The 13,092-nt window shown below is 38.4% G+C and overlaps 1 protein-coding gene across 1 annotated transcript in view; it reads right to left on the reverse strand.

Annotated features, from left to right (window-relative positions):
* GMDS (GDP-mannose 4,6-dehydratase) overlaps positions 1 to 13,092 on the reverse strand; it is a 644,755-nt gene that overhangs the window by 490,343 nt on the left and 141,320 nt on the right. The window contains exon 2 of the mRNA XM_047101621.1: positions 4,457 to 4,501. Within this exon, the coding sequence (XP_046957577.1) occupies positions 4,457 to 4,501 (45 nt within the window). The remainder of the gene's footprint in view (positions 1 to 4,456; positions 4,502 to 13,092) is intronic.

Genomic DNA, 13,092 nt, shown 5'->3' on the forward strand with positions numbered 1-13,092 from the left:
GGGGCGCCTGGATGGCTCAGTCAGTTAAGCGGCCAACTTCGGCTCAGGTCATGATCTCGCAGTCTGTGAGTTCGAGCCCCGCATTGGGCTCTGTGCTGACAGCTCAGAGCCTGGAGCCTGTTTCGGATTCTATGTCTCCCTCTCTCTGACCCTCCCCCGTTCATGCTCTGTCTCTCTCTGTCTCAAAAATAAATAAACGTTAAAAAAAAAATTTTAAAAATATAAAGTTAGCCAATCCTTTTATACTCTGCTTTTTTTTTTTTTTGACTAAAGAAAAGTAAAGGAATATATGTAACTGTGCTGTGCTAATTCTATAGATAGGATTTGGTTTTACCTACATGGCTCCATCATCATTACCTCACCAACCTGTCTCTGTTCTTCAACCGGTTGCTCTGCTCCAGTTGACTACTGCTTCTCTGTAGAGTCCATGCCTCCCCCTCTTCATAATGAAAGGCTGACTTTGCCATTACTAGCCAATTAAAGTTTGCCCCTTTCTGCTCTAGGAAGAACTCAGCCTCATTATCAAGCCTATTCACAGAATCTATGGCTCTTTTTCCCATTGCTTATTTGTTCCTGGGTTATACTCTGCTACCCCAAAGCATATTGTTTCCAGTTATTTCTGATCCTAGTGATATTCCTTATACAAAGCATAAATTCAAAATAATATGATAGCTCAGAGAAGCAAAGCCCCACAAATTAAGGTACCTTAAGAAATTCTGTTTATCTTTACCATGTGATTAAATGATCTCATTTGAACCTTTAGTTGTACTTGTTCTCAAACCATAAGATCCAGGAGAGCAGCATCAGTCACACCTGGGGGCTTGTTAGAAAGGCTGATTCCCAGACCCCTGAACCAGCCATCCGCATCTTAATGGGGCCTCTGGGTGGTTCTGATGCATACTACAGGTTGAGAACCTGCTGTGTTAGAAGTCTGTGCTCATCCAAATTGCTGATGTTGACCCTCTGGAATCAGATACAGACAAGTGTCTCCTCTTATCCTAGTGCATGCAATTTACTAGCCCTATTATTTTGCTCATGGTCTTGAGCAACCAGGGGCTGCTGGCTGATAACTCAGGAAAACTTCCAATGCAGCCCCTTTGAAAAATGACCCTCATATTTACTTCAACCTAAACACAAAAAGATGAAGTCTGTGCCACTATTAGATTTCCCTTAATAGCTTATCCTACAATTATATCCATGTCTTAAAATTGAAGACAGCAGCCTATTAAAATTGAATACAATATGGATAAACACCCTTTCATTCCCCTATTCCTACAAAAGTCATATTTCCCCAGGACTATGAAGAGGAATCATTTCTGATTATGCTTTGTAGCTCTATACCTTCTACCTGTACTGTCTGTAGTATCTCCCTCTATCAATTTATGGATCTTACTCCTAAATCTCCCTTCTCTGGTCAATCATTGTTTCAATGATTCATTCCTCTCATTAACTGTGATTTGCCAAGTGGACCTTCTGTTGCGTTTATCATAATCAAATATGCTCTTATAATTTCAAATGTCAACGTAACAAAAACATTTGTAGCTCACCTGGCAGTCCTAGGTTCTCATTATATTTATTTCTTTTTTTTTTAAATTTTTTTATTTTTTTTTAAATTTTTTTTCAACGTTTATTTATTTTGGGGACAGAGAGAGACAGAGCATGAACGGGCGAGGGGCAGAGAGAGAGGGAGACACAAAATTGGAAGCAGGCTCCAGGCTCTGAGCCATCAGCCCAGAACCTGACGCGGGGCTCGAACTCACGGACCGCGAGATCGTGACCTGGCTGAAGTCGGACGCTTAACCGACTGCGCCACCCAGGCGCCCCTCATTATATTTATTTCTATGTCTGTCAACCATTTAGGAACATCTTCTCAAGTCTGCTAGTTCCTTAACGAGCCACCTAAATGGAGCTTCGCATGTCCCTCTGCAGGTCTTCTTCCCAGCCATTTCTAGTAATACTAACAGCAGCATCATGCTGAGACCGTTCACCATCTACCATATCCAGATTAACCCTAGCCCCTATCACTAGTCCACCACATTTTCACAGTGACAACTCCACCTCACGCTGCCATCCCTGCTCCATTTTCCTCTGGGCTAGCTGTGGATACAACTTGTTGCCACCATCCTCACCCATGTCTTAGTCCCCCATGTCCACCTTAGAAGTAAATTTCAATACCACACAGCTTAAGCTTTCTGTCTGACATATCACCTCACTGTTCAAAACTGCAATGACCATGATGGGGTTCAGGACATGCTACCCCAAAATATGGCATCTTGGTGTATGGAATATTTTAAGCTGAAGGAATGTGAGAAAACAGTAGAAGCAGGAAAGTCACTCTAACCTTCCCCCTGCTCTTCTCCCCTGAAACAGTCATGACACCCTCTAGTGAGAGGTATCCACCCTATAACTGGAGAAAAGGAGCATCCTTGTCTCTGAAGACAAGGGGATGCCAAGAAGAATTCAAATAAACAAATCTTGTTAAGTTTTCCCCTATTTACTATATTCACATCATACTGCCTGACCTGTCATATTTCTCCACGACCATCCAGTCTCCATCGAACCTAACATAAACATACCTAGCCTTAACAGTTTCTTTGGATCTTCATTTCTTTTTTTAAAAATTTTTTTTTCAACGTTCATTTATTTTTGGGACAGAGAGAGACAGAGCATGAACGGGCGAGGGGCAGAGAGAGAGGGAGACACAGAATGGGAAACGGGCTCCAGGCTCTGAGCCATCAGCCCAGAGCCTGACGCGGGGCTCGAACTCACGGACCGTGAGATCGTGACCTGGCTGAAGTCGGACGCTTAACCGACTGCGCCACCCAGGCGCCCCTGGATCTTCATTTCTTTATGAAGGTTTCCATGTCACGTAAAACTTACATTAAATAAATTTGCATGCTTCTCAGTTTAATTTTCAGACCCAGACAGGGACCCTAAGAGAGTTGAGGAAAAATTTTTTCCTCCTCCACATTAAACCAAAAAAGATTAACAGGAAGAACTTCTACAGTTTTCTCAAACTCCTTCTATTTTCTCCAACTTCCACTATTTTCTCAAACTGCTTCAGCTTAAAATATTCAATACGCTGAGGTGCCATATTTTGAGGTAGCACATCCTGAACCCCATCAACTCTTACTCACAAATTTCCTTCTCTTGGTTCACTTGATACACAGCCAAATCACTAACTCCTCTCTAGCTACCAAACACCTCTCAGCCAGTGCCAACACCTGAAACAGAGTAAGTCTCTCTGCTAATCCTTCCCTTTTAGACTTACCAAAGCACTAAGTTAATGTGGTCTAAATAAATACCAGTCTTTATCTAAAACTAACTCTTCTATATTACATATGATCTACTCTAAAATTCTCTGATTTAAAGAATATGTATTTATCACTCAATTATTATAGGAAATCTTTGCATATGAACATAAGTGCACATGTACACTTTCATAATTATAGTTGTCTCATTTTGATATTTTTGCAAAATATAAAACTAGCTGGCTAGGTAAGGAAATAGAAGGTGCTAAACATATCTGCTATTACTTCTTAAAGTCTAAAAGTCAAGGCTCTCAGAAAAGATTATGAGTTATAGTAAGAAAGTTAGTTTCCTTTTCAGCAAATCCTGTTGGCATTTAGATGCCAAATTCCTTGCTGTTGTTTTTCCATCTACCCACCATGCACATTTTTTAAAACAGTACACCTACAATTAGAATAATCCAGAGAATCCAAATTTATTAACATAAACACTCCCAGATCAGCCCAGAGCATATGGGTCACTGTATAGGTTTTTCTTCTCTGTGTAACATGAATTTACATAGATGTATATATCTGAGAATTGTTCTTTAAAAGGGTAAGATATATACATGGGGTTATATCAAATTCAATATGTAAAATTCTGGTTTCCTTTAAGGAAAGCAGTCAGTGTTGAAGGAGAGGACAAAAGAGGAGAAAAAGATGACGACGATGATGATGACGCCAGCAAACCCAGAAGTTTCAGCCTCCATAAAATATATGGCTGCCTATTAGAAAGCAAAAACCTCTGAGTGTAAATGTTTCATTCAAGCTTGCCAAAGATCAGCTTAGTTTTTATTGCTCTGTGCAATTTCCGAATTAAGTGACTTCACTGCGAGACTTTTTTTTATGTAACACATTACATCATAAATTAACCCTAATAATATTATAGCTTTTAGCTTACACAGATTGCTGTTTTATCTAAGAATGTGGGAAGCGTGCAAAGCAGTTAAACACTAAGGAACAGGGGGAAGCCACCAGTGCTCACCAACAGATAAATAGCACAATGAGCTGGCATGGTTACAAGCCAAGCGGCACATTCTTCCCCTGATTTTGACTTGTTATCAGAGTTTCAGTGGAAAACACACACAGGAGGACTACGGCAGAGGAAGCAGGAGGCCACTGCGTCCAAGTGATTCCACCAGCCTGTGCTTGCTCACTGAGTCACTCACCTCGTAGCCTTTCTCCAGCAGGAACTCAGCCAAGTATGAACCATCCTGGGAAGGGAAGGAAAATTGACAACTGTCAGATTCATCATGGCGAGGAGAGAAGGCAGCCAAAACTGAGAGTTTTGAGAAAAGCACTGAAGAGGCATATGAACTTAAATTAAGGATCATGGCAACCAAAATAAAAATAATACAGATAATGATGGTAAAAACAGAATAATGATCAACTTTCTACTATTCCTTGAGCATTTTCATAGACATTATTTCATTTGAGCACCAAAGCAGCACAGTAAAATGTTATCATTGTCCTATTCATGGAGTAAGAAACAAAATCTGGGGAGATAATATGGGGCAACAGAGAGAACATGACACTTAAGATTCACATGGTTTGGGTTTAGGTTTTTCCACTTTACTATGCAAAATATGTGTAGCAAAGCAGAAGTCCTTGGTACTACAGGAACATACAGGAATCAGACTAATTCTGGGTGGTTGTAAAAAAGGAATCACTGGGGAAAAATTAGATGAGAGCTGTGGGGACTTGGGGAGAAGGCAGGGTGAGTGTGAGGAGGAGGCAGGGAGCACTAGAGTGTTAATGTTATTGAAAAAAGACACCATAGTGGAAAGGAGGAAGATGAGTACTTTCGTGGGAGAAGGCTTTCTAGGCACTGGTGGGAGTTGGCTTCTAACTCAGGGGTTCTGGAAAGTTCAGCAACAAAAGACTTTTGCGGGAGGGGGATAAACACAATCAGATTTGTGTTATTATCACTGAATATGTATGCATACACACACACATAAACTTTAAATAAAAGAAGGATGTTTATTTTTTACAAAATAGAAAGAATGCATCTTAAATCATGCAGTTAATCCCTACATTAAGATGAAGGTATCTGACTAAACACAGAGATTCTCGACTGGCTTTTAATAACTCTTGTAAAAATTTCTAGATAAGGAAGAGTGTCATTTAAACTAAAATATTTCATGTGCCAGGTTCAGGGAAAGGAAGTATGAGAGTCTTCTAATAAAACTATTAAGAGACCAAAAGGTGAGAAATCACTGTTCTAGAGGTACTATAAAAAAGCTACCAGCCTTGCTCAAAATATGAGTTGGATAGACATTTTGCAGTAAAACCTGTTAACTGCCCACCTGCTTTCAGCCTGGGTAGGTCCCCTCCATCCTATCCAGACTTAAACATAAAAATGGGAGGCTCCAACTACTGGATATTTGTGTACTCAAAAGTAGCTGGGGATATTTGGTTTCTTCACTTTGAAAAAGTTTACAATATCCCTCTGAGCTTCAAAAGTTCCTACCAGACATTCCAGGAAAAAGAAAAGTGAAGCAAGTCTTATTATTGTCATTAGTTGGCTTAAAGCTGGAATTGGAGACACCCTATGGGTCCTGAAAATGACAGGACTGCCAAAAGAGTGTTTACTACATTAATGCAGAGTCACACATAAATTCAGGCAGGATGACAAGGCAAGGTATACAAGGGACACATTTTGTGGTTCATTAAAACCACCAGCAGATTTTCTTCTGACTTGACATAAATATTCTGTTTTATAGACTCATGTAGAGAAGAGAAATTGTTTAACATATTCCTTTTCCTCTCAATCTTATGATTTACACACAATTACACAGTTTTTAAATACCCAACATGCAAACTAAATCAGATAAGAGGGCTGAACAATTCAGACTAGAACAGACCAACAGAAATGTAAGAATAATGAGTAGTCTTACAAATCAATCAATGAGAAAACAGCTTAATAGAAAAAGCATTTACAATAAGAGGAATAATTTTATAGTAGTCTGGAAAACCCTACAAAATATGAAGTTTTGTTTTGGTGCTGGTGTTAGTGTTGTCATTTTGAAGCTGGCAACACTATACTTTTCATCTTTCATAATTCCTCTTTGGAATAAAAATTTAAAGCGCTTTGTGTTCTACCATGGCTACATACAATGTTTCAAAAAAAAAAAAAAGGCAGAGGTGAAAGTGCTAGAGATCCATGGGGGCTGGGAGGGCTGTGATTATTCAGAAAGCTGATGTGAAACAGACCTGATCGGGCCTGAACCCTGTCAATAAGGTCTTGTTCTTCTCACCCAGGGCCCTTCTCAAACTTTCCAACCACACTGGAACATTCTGAACCAGCAGGGCACTCACTTCCTCCTGACTTCCTTGCCAGGTCTCTCAAGTGATAGGGCCTGGGCTGCACAATGAGTGGGAAATGGAGCAGAGCAAAGGCTCTTGGTCTCTGGCCTAGGCAGCCCAGCTGGCCTCCCCTTGTCCTCTTCCCAGGCCCCTGAGGGGACTCCACAGGGAGACACAGTATCTAAACAGGCAGGCGTCAGCCAAGCCAACAAGATCATTTTTTCTGCCTCCTCTAGAAGAACAGGGTTGTTGGAGAAGGCTTCAATCAGACTAATGACTGAAATGTCATGGCAACTGAGAACCTATGACCAACATTAAAAATTCTGATTCTTAATCCCCCAGAAAACAAGGAACTAAATGAACTAAATTTCCAACTCACTTGCTATGAACACAATTAATTTGGTACAAATTCCAGCCTGAGTTCAATCCTTGTTATAGAAAACTTTTTAATTGGAGAGACAATGTCCCATTTGTGACTCTTTTACATTTAATTTTGCACAAATTAAGGTAATTAAGGGTTTCCATTTTGTATTAAATGCTATACAGATCTGAGTAATCACCATGGCTATAACATTTTCAAGACACAAAAACATTTTCTATCTTATTCTTGCAAGAACTCAGCCTGGAAAGCAAGAGCCACTACATCTTAGGTAAATGAGGCATGTGAAGATAGCCATTTTGCCTAATATCACACTACAGAGGCAAAGCCAGGACTAGAATCCAAGTCTCATGTAATTTTGACCTAGAAAACAACCTTCTTCCTCACCCTTCTACACCTGGGATCTACGAAAACATGTCAAAACCTAACAAAATAATGAAAGACCATAATGGGTTTACTTTTAAATCAAATTAATTTAGTCATTTTCCATTACACAGTGCTTTATGGATTAATCAGTGCTTCTAGTTTTGATTAAGTAAACTAATTTTAGAACATTCCAGAGCTCAGAGGAAGGAGACCATACACAGCACCTGAGATTTCTCAGGTTTTGTTTGGGTGTATGCTCCACACAGGAAACAGTATAATGTTGTTTGAAGATGGACTTGGATTGGCTGTGGATGTATTTACTGTTTGGTGCTCTAGATCCAAGGAGGCAGGGCCAATGACCAAGGACCAAAAGTGCCAGATTTAGGTGTGCCTGATGCCTATAGTCCCTATACTTGGGTATCTCTGGTTTTTTACCTTTCATGGAGTATTCAGAAATATTTTAGATAAACACCCATAAAAATAAAGAGTAATTGCAAAAATTAATCCAATCCTATCTTGTTTTTAAATTTTTTTTAATGTTTATTTTTGTGAGAGACAGACAGAACATGAGTGGGGGGAAGGGCAGAAAGATGGAGACACAGAATCCAAAGCAGGCTCCAGGCTCTGAGCTGTCAGCACAGAGCCCAACTCAGGATTCCAAAGTTGGATGAGCCAAAGTCAGATGCTTAACCAGCTGAGCCACCCCGGCGCCTCTAATTCAATTCAATTTTGACTGTAGCATTAAAATTCCCTAAAATTTCACAACTATAAAAAGCTGAAGGAAGTAAAGAAAGCTAACCCCTTCTCCCAATGGCCACCGAAGGCTATATTAAGCACCGACTGATCCTCTAATCTAGCCCACATCCAAGCACGTATGTGCCAGGCAGTCTACCTTCCTACAGAGGAGACTAGCATTTCTCTTTTCTCTTCAAACATGGATGCACTTATAGCACAGAAGAACAAATGAAAAGGACACTTTCTTGTATGCAATTTGCAAAGCGGTTCCTCTGAACTGCATGCTAAATTATACTGTGTGTTTCTGCCTAAGAACCAATTGGCAGCTTCTTTGAACAGAATAAGTAGTATTGGGCTAAAGAATTCATGCCACTAACACATGAATTTCTTTGTTTAGACCATCTCAAGCATTAGGAAATAGAATATCCCTTCTGGAAGGAGAGAGAACACCAATTTATGCTGCCCTTTATGTTCTTTAATTCTACAAATTCTAATTACACTAAAATAAGCATCTTTTCAGCTAATAGCAATTACAATATCAAAGTAATCTGTACCTCCCCATAAAAGAAATGCAAACAGCTCAATGATTAATGGAAGATGCAGTTTAGAATTAGAATGAAAACTTCCAATGGGAAGATTAGCCACATAATATGAAGAATGCAGAAGCAGAATATACTTGAAAAGTATTTTCACTTGGCTCATGTTTGTAACACAAATCACTGCATAAAATCTTTGTCAAACTCACAGAATTCAAAAGACCATAGGGATTAATTAATCCAACTCTCTCATTTTACAGGTCAGGAAATTGAGATTCAAAACAGTTAAATGTTTAATGTAGGGTCACACAGTACGGAAGTAGCAAAATCTACACGCAAAAAATAGAAAGAAAGAAAAAAAAAACAGTCTTCAACTCCCAGGCCTCAGAATTTTTCACTAAAAACTACTGCAAAAAAATGTAGGGGCACCTGGGTGGCTCAGTCAGTTAAGCATCCAACTCTTGATTTCAGCTCAGGTAATGACCTCATGGTCGTGAGATTGAACCCTGCTTCCGGCTCTGTGCTGACAGCATGGAGTCGGCTTGGGATTCTCTCTCTCTCTCTCTCTCTCTCTCTCTCTCTCTCTCTCTCTCTGTCTTTCTGCCCCTCCTCCACTCACACCTGTGTGTGTGTGTGTGTGTGTGTGTGACAAAAAAATCTAAAAAGAAGAGAATGGACTAATGTCTACAGTTGAGAACCAAGTAAAATACACTAATGCACTTCCAAGTGAAGAACAAGAATACAGCCAACAATTATCAGTGGAGTGAAAACTAACTGAGTGGTAGACAGGAAACGAGGATATTATCAATATTTAAAACATAAGTAATTCCCAATTCCCATAGTCTTTTATTTTTTTTTAAATGTTTATTTATTTATTTTTGAGAGAGAATACAAGCTGGGGAGGGACAGAGAGAGAGAAAAAGAGAGAGAGATACAGAATCTTGGGCAGGCTCCCAGCTCTGAGCTGTCAGCTCAGAGCCTCATGTGGGGCTTGAACTCACGGACCGCGAGATCATAACCTGAGCCCAAGCCAACATGAGCTACCCAAGTAGTCTTTCAAAATTAACAATTATTTCCCCATAAAAGCCACTGCCACAGAAAAACAGACTTTCACTTTTTGTGATTTACTTCCTGTTAGAGAGGAGCACTGTAATCTAGAAACGCTATCAACAAACTCTGAACAATAAAAAATTTATTGTGCCCAGCAGCTAAGATATTCTTCCTGTAACCACCCATTCCCTCTATTTGCCAGGGAAAGAGCCCTTCAAACAGGTGTAAAGTGCTTGCACATACACCTCATACATATATATACATATACAGCAGCTCTGTTGCCAAACACAGACTTTCCAGTAAACCATCATGAACTAGGATAAAAGCAACATTTTAAAAAGAAGCCAGATATCTCCAATAATCCTACATATGAATGTAATGTTAAGTCTTGTGTCCATGGTAAATTTTTTAAAAAAGATTTGCTGAAGAAAAAATATCACAAAGAAAAAAAATGACCTAAAAGGTTAATTTTACAAACATTTTTTTTCCAGTTTGACAGGTTAAAAATGATGTTTTTCTTTTCATTTTTTGGCTAGTCTTAAGACTGAAGAGTTTTTTGTTTGTACTATTTCTTCTAGGAACTATCTATTCTTATTTTTTCTATTTTTTATCCACTTTTCTAGTAGGCTGTATTTTGCCAATTGATTTGTTCTTGTTAGTATCTAGAACACACATAAAATTAATTTTCCTCTCTAATATAAGCTACTCAAAAAAGTATTTTGAGACAGATTAACTGATTTTCAGTGATAGAACTCCCATAATTAGCTGGTTTAAAATACATTTTCTTTTCAAATTGCAAATGATTGTTGCACGTTCTTGGTTTAATGACCAAAGAAGAATGCAAACACCAAAATATGAATTCCAGCTAAATTTGCACAACCCAGCATTTGTAATATTGTTAACTTCAACATAGTAAAATAAATTTCTGTAATTAGACAAATGCTTTAAGGAAAATGGGATTAAAGGGTTAACAAAAGAAGGTAGAAAGGAAACAATTATTAATAAGGTATAGAAAGACAATTTTTAACTACATAATTAGAATTACAACACACACACACACACACACACACACACAGTCCCAGAAATGTTTTAAAAAGCCTCGAAAGGAAATATAAAGGCATTTTTTTAACAGCCTAAAGTGTGTTTGGGTGTACATAATACGTAGACACATCAAGAATGAGCCAAACTTTCATCTCTACATGAATATAAGTATGCCCAAAGAATACTGTATCCCACTGACTAGCTTTCCTTTTTTTAATGGGTAAGCTCCTTTAGTTTGAACCTCTGTGTTTTTCTCTCTCCCACTCTCCTATTCTTCACTAATGCTGAGGTTTTATCCTTCAGAGATTAAAAAAAAAAGTCTTCACATGACTTACTATTACTACAAATAATATTAATAACAATAGTAAGTGCTTATATACCACTTAGATAAGATATGCTAGACATGCACTAAATGTTTTACATTCATTAACTTTTAAATATTCACAATAACCCTATGTAGTTGGCACTATTATTATCCCCATTTTACAAATAAGCAAACTGAGGTGAGCTGAGACCAAGTAACCTGCCCAAGATGTCAGTAAACAGAAAAAGAATTTGAAATATATATGTAATCTACACACAAACACACACACACACACACACACACACATATATGTAATGAATTATTTATGACAATTTGTTTCACTAACAGGATCAATTACCCCATAATGATGGACAGATGTTTTAACATAAAATTTGGTCACTAAACAATTTATTAACAATATGAACTGTCCCAGATTAGTGAATATCAAACATCCACTTGGGCCATAGGTGTTATGGAATAAAGGACAGGAAGGAAATAAGAGATTTAGTCCATGCCCTATTGCTCTGAGAAGTATCTGGGAAGCCAGGCATTTCCTGGCCTAGATAGGATTATGCTCCAACACTGGCTCAGACCTCCACATTTCACATACATCAGCAAACACACACGTGGACAGATTGAGAACAGTAACCAGGTAACCTGTGCAGCTAATCAAAATGTTCTGCTATCAGTGAACACCAGTAGATGCATGAGTCATAGACAGAGGGTGGCAAGGCTGTACAGATAAAAGAAAAGCTATGAAATACTACCATATTGACCTCTTCTATACTGGATGGCAGACTTCCCTGGAGAAATAAATCATCACACTTGAGCATGAAATCAAGGTGGGGGGGGGAGGAAATACAAGAAACATATCCCTGTCAAAATCCTTTTAAATATCTACCTAACTGGCCATTCAGTGCTGGTGTGAATTAACTCCTTTCAAGTTTAGAACAATATACTAACTGAAAGTTTTTATAACTCAGCGTTCCAAATACATTGATAAAGATTTGGACAGGTCTGTAGGGAAGTTAATAATAAATCACCAGTAAACTTCATGCTTAAATAATAACTTCTTTGTAGTAAATATATATATACAGATTTTGAAAACAGAGTTCCTCTCTTTCCTTTTCCCTTTCTCATTATCTCTCAAAGTGACATTCTATACAATTAAAGCCTGTTTCTTTGCAAAGTATACGCTTATGTAGTTCTATTCATCCAAGTGATTTATACAGGAAAGGATTTTTTACAGGTAATCAAAACTAAAACAGTGCTATACTTTGTCCAGTGTTCAAGTCCATGCTTAATGAAAAACTTTAAATTTCTTTGTACTGAAAAGAGAAGAATTATGAAATTTTAGTATTTACCTGATTTATTAACACTTCCTTATACATTTCTTTTTATAATTTGTGTCCTGGCTAAGGGAGGAAGACGAAACAAATGTCCTTTTGTTTACAGCTTTAAAAAGGTCATAAATAGGGGCGCCTGGGTGGCGCAGTCGGTTAAGCGTCCGACTTCAACCAGGTCACGATCTCGCGGTCTGTGAGTTCGAGCCCCGCGTCAGGCTCTGGGCTGATGGCTCGGAGCCTGGAGCCTGTTTCCGATTCTGTGTCTCCCTCTCTCTCTGCCCCTCCCCCGTTCATGCTCTGTCTCTCTCTGTCCCAAAAATAAATAAACGTTGAAAAAAAAAAAATTTAAAAAAAAAAAAGGTCATAAATAACAAAAGAATACACACATATTGATGTCTCTATCTTTCCCTATCTTACTGCAAATTCATTTAACAGGTTGTTACTAAAATGTCACTGTTGGTAACAAGCAGAGTTTAACTATTTACAAATGTTCTTTTAACCTAATTTCTTTCAGGGTTAAGTTATTGGCACAATCTAGTTAAGACTGTTTCTAAAATATATACTATGACAGAAATGTCACTTATAGGCTCCCTGATGCATTTCAGATCTGCTCTGCGACCATGGAATATCCATCACCCTGGAGATATTGTAAATCACTGAAGAAAGATACAAAATATGAACTGTGATTTACTGTGATTTACATAACTTGAAATCACTGAAACAGATAAAATTCAAGCATATG

This window comes from Lynx rufus, unplaced genomic scaffold (assembly GCF_022079265.1).
Source record: "Lynx rufus isolate CCGP_SWC_20201006 ecotype Redwood Valley unplaced genomic scaffold, mLynRuf1.p SCAF_6, whole genome shotgun sequence".
Lineage (NCBI taxonomy): Eukaryota > Metazoa > Chordata > Mammalia > Carnivora > Felidae > Lynx > Lynx rufus.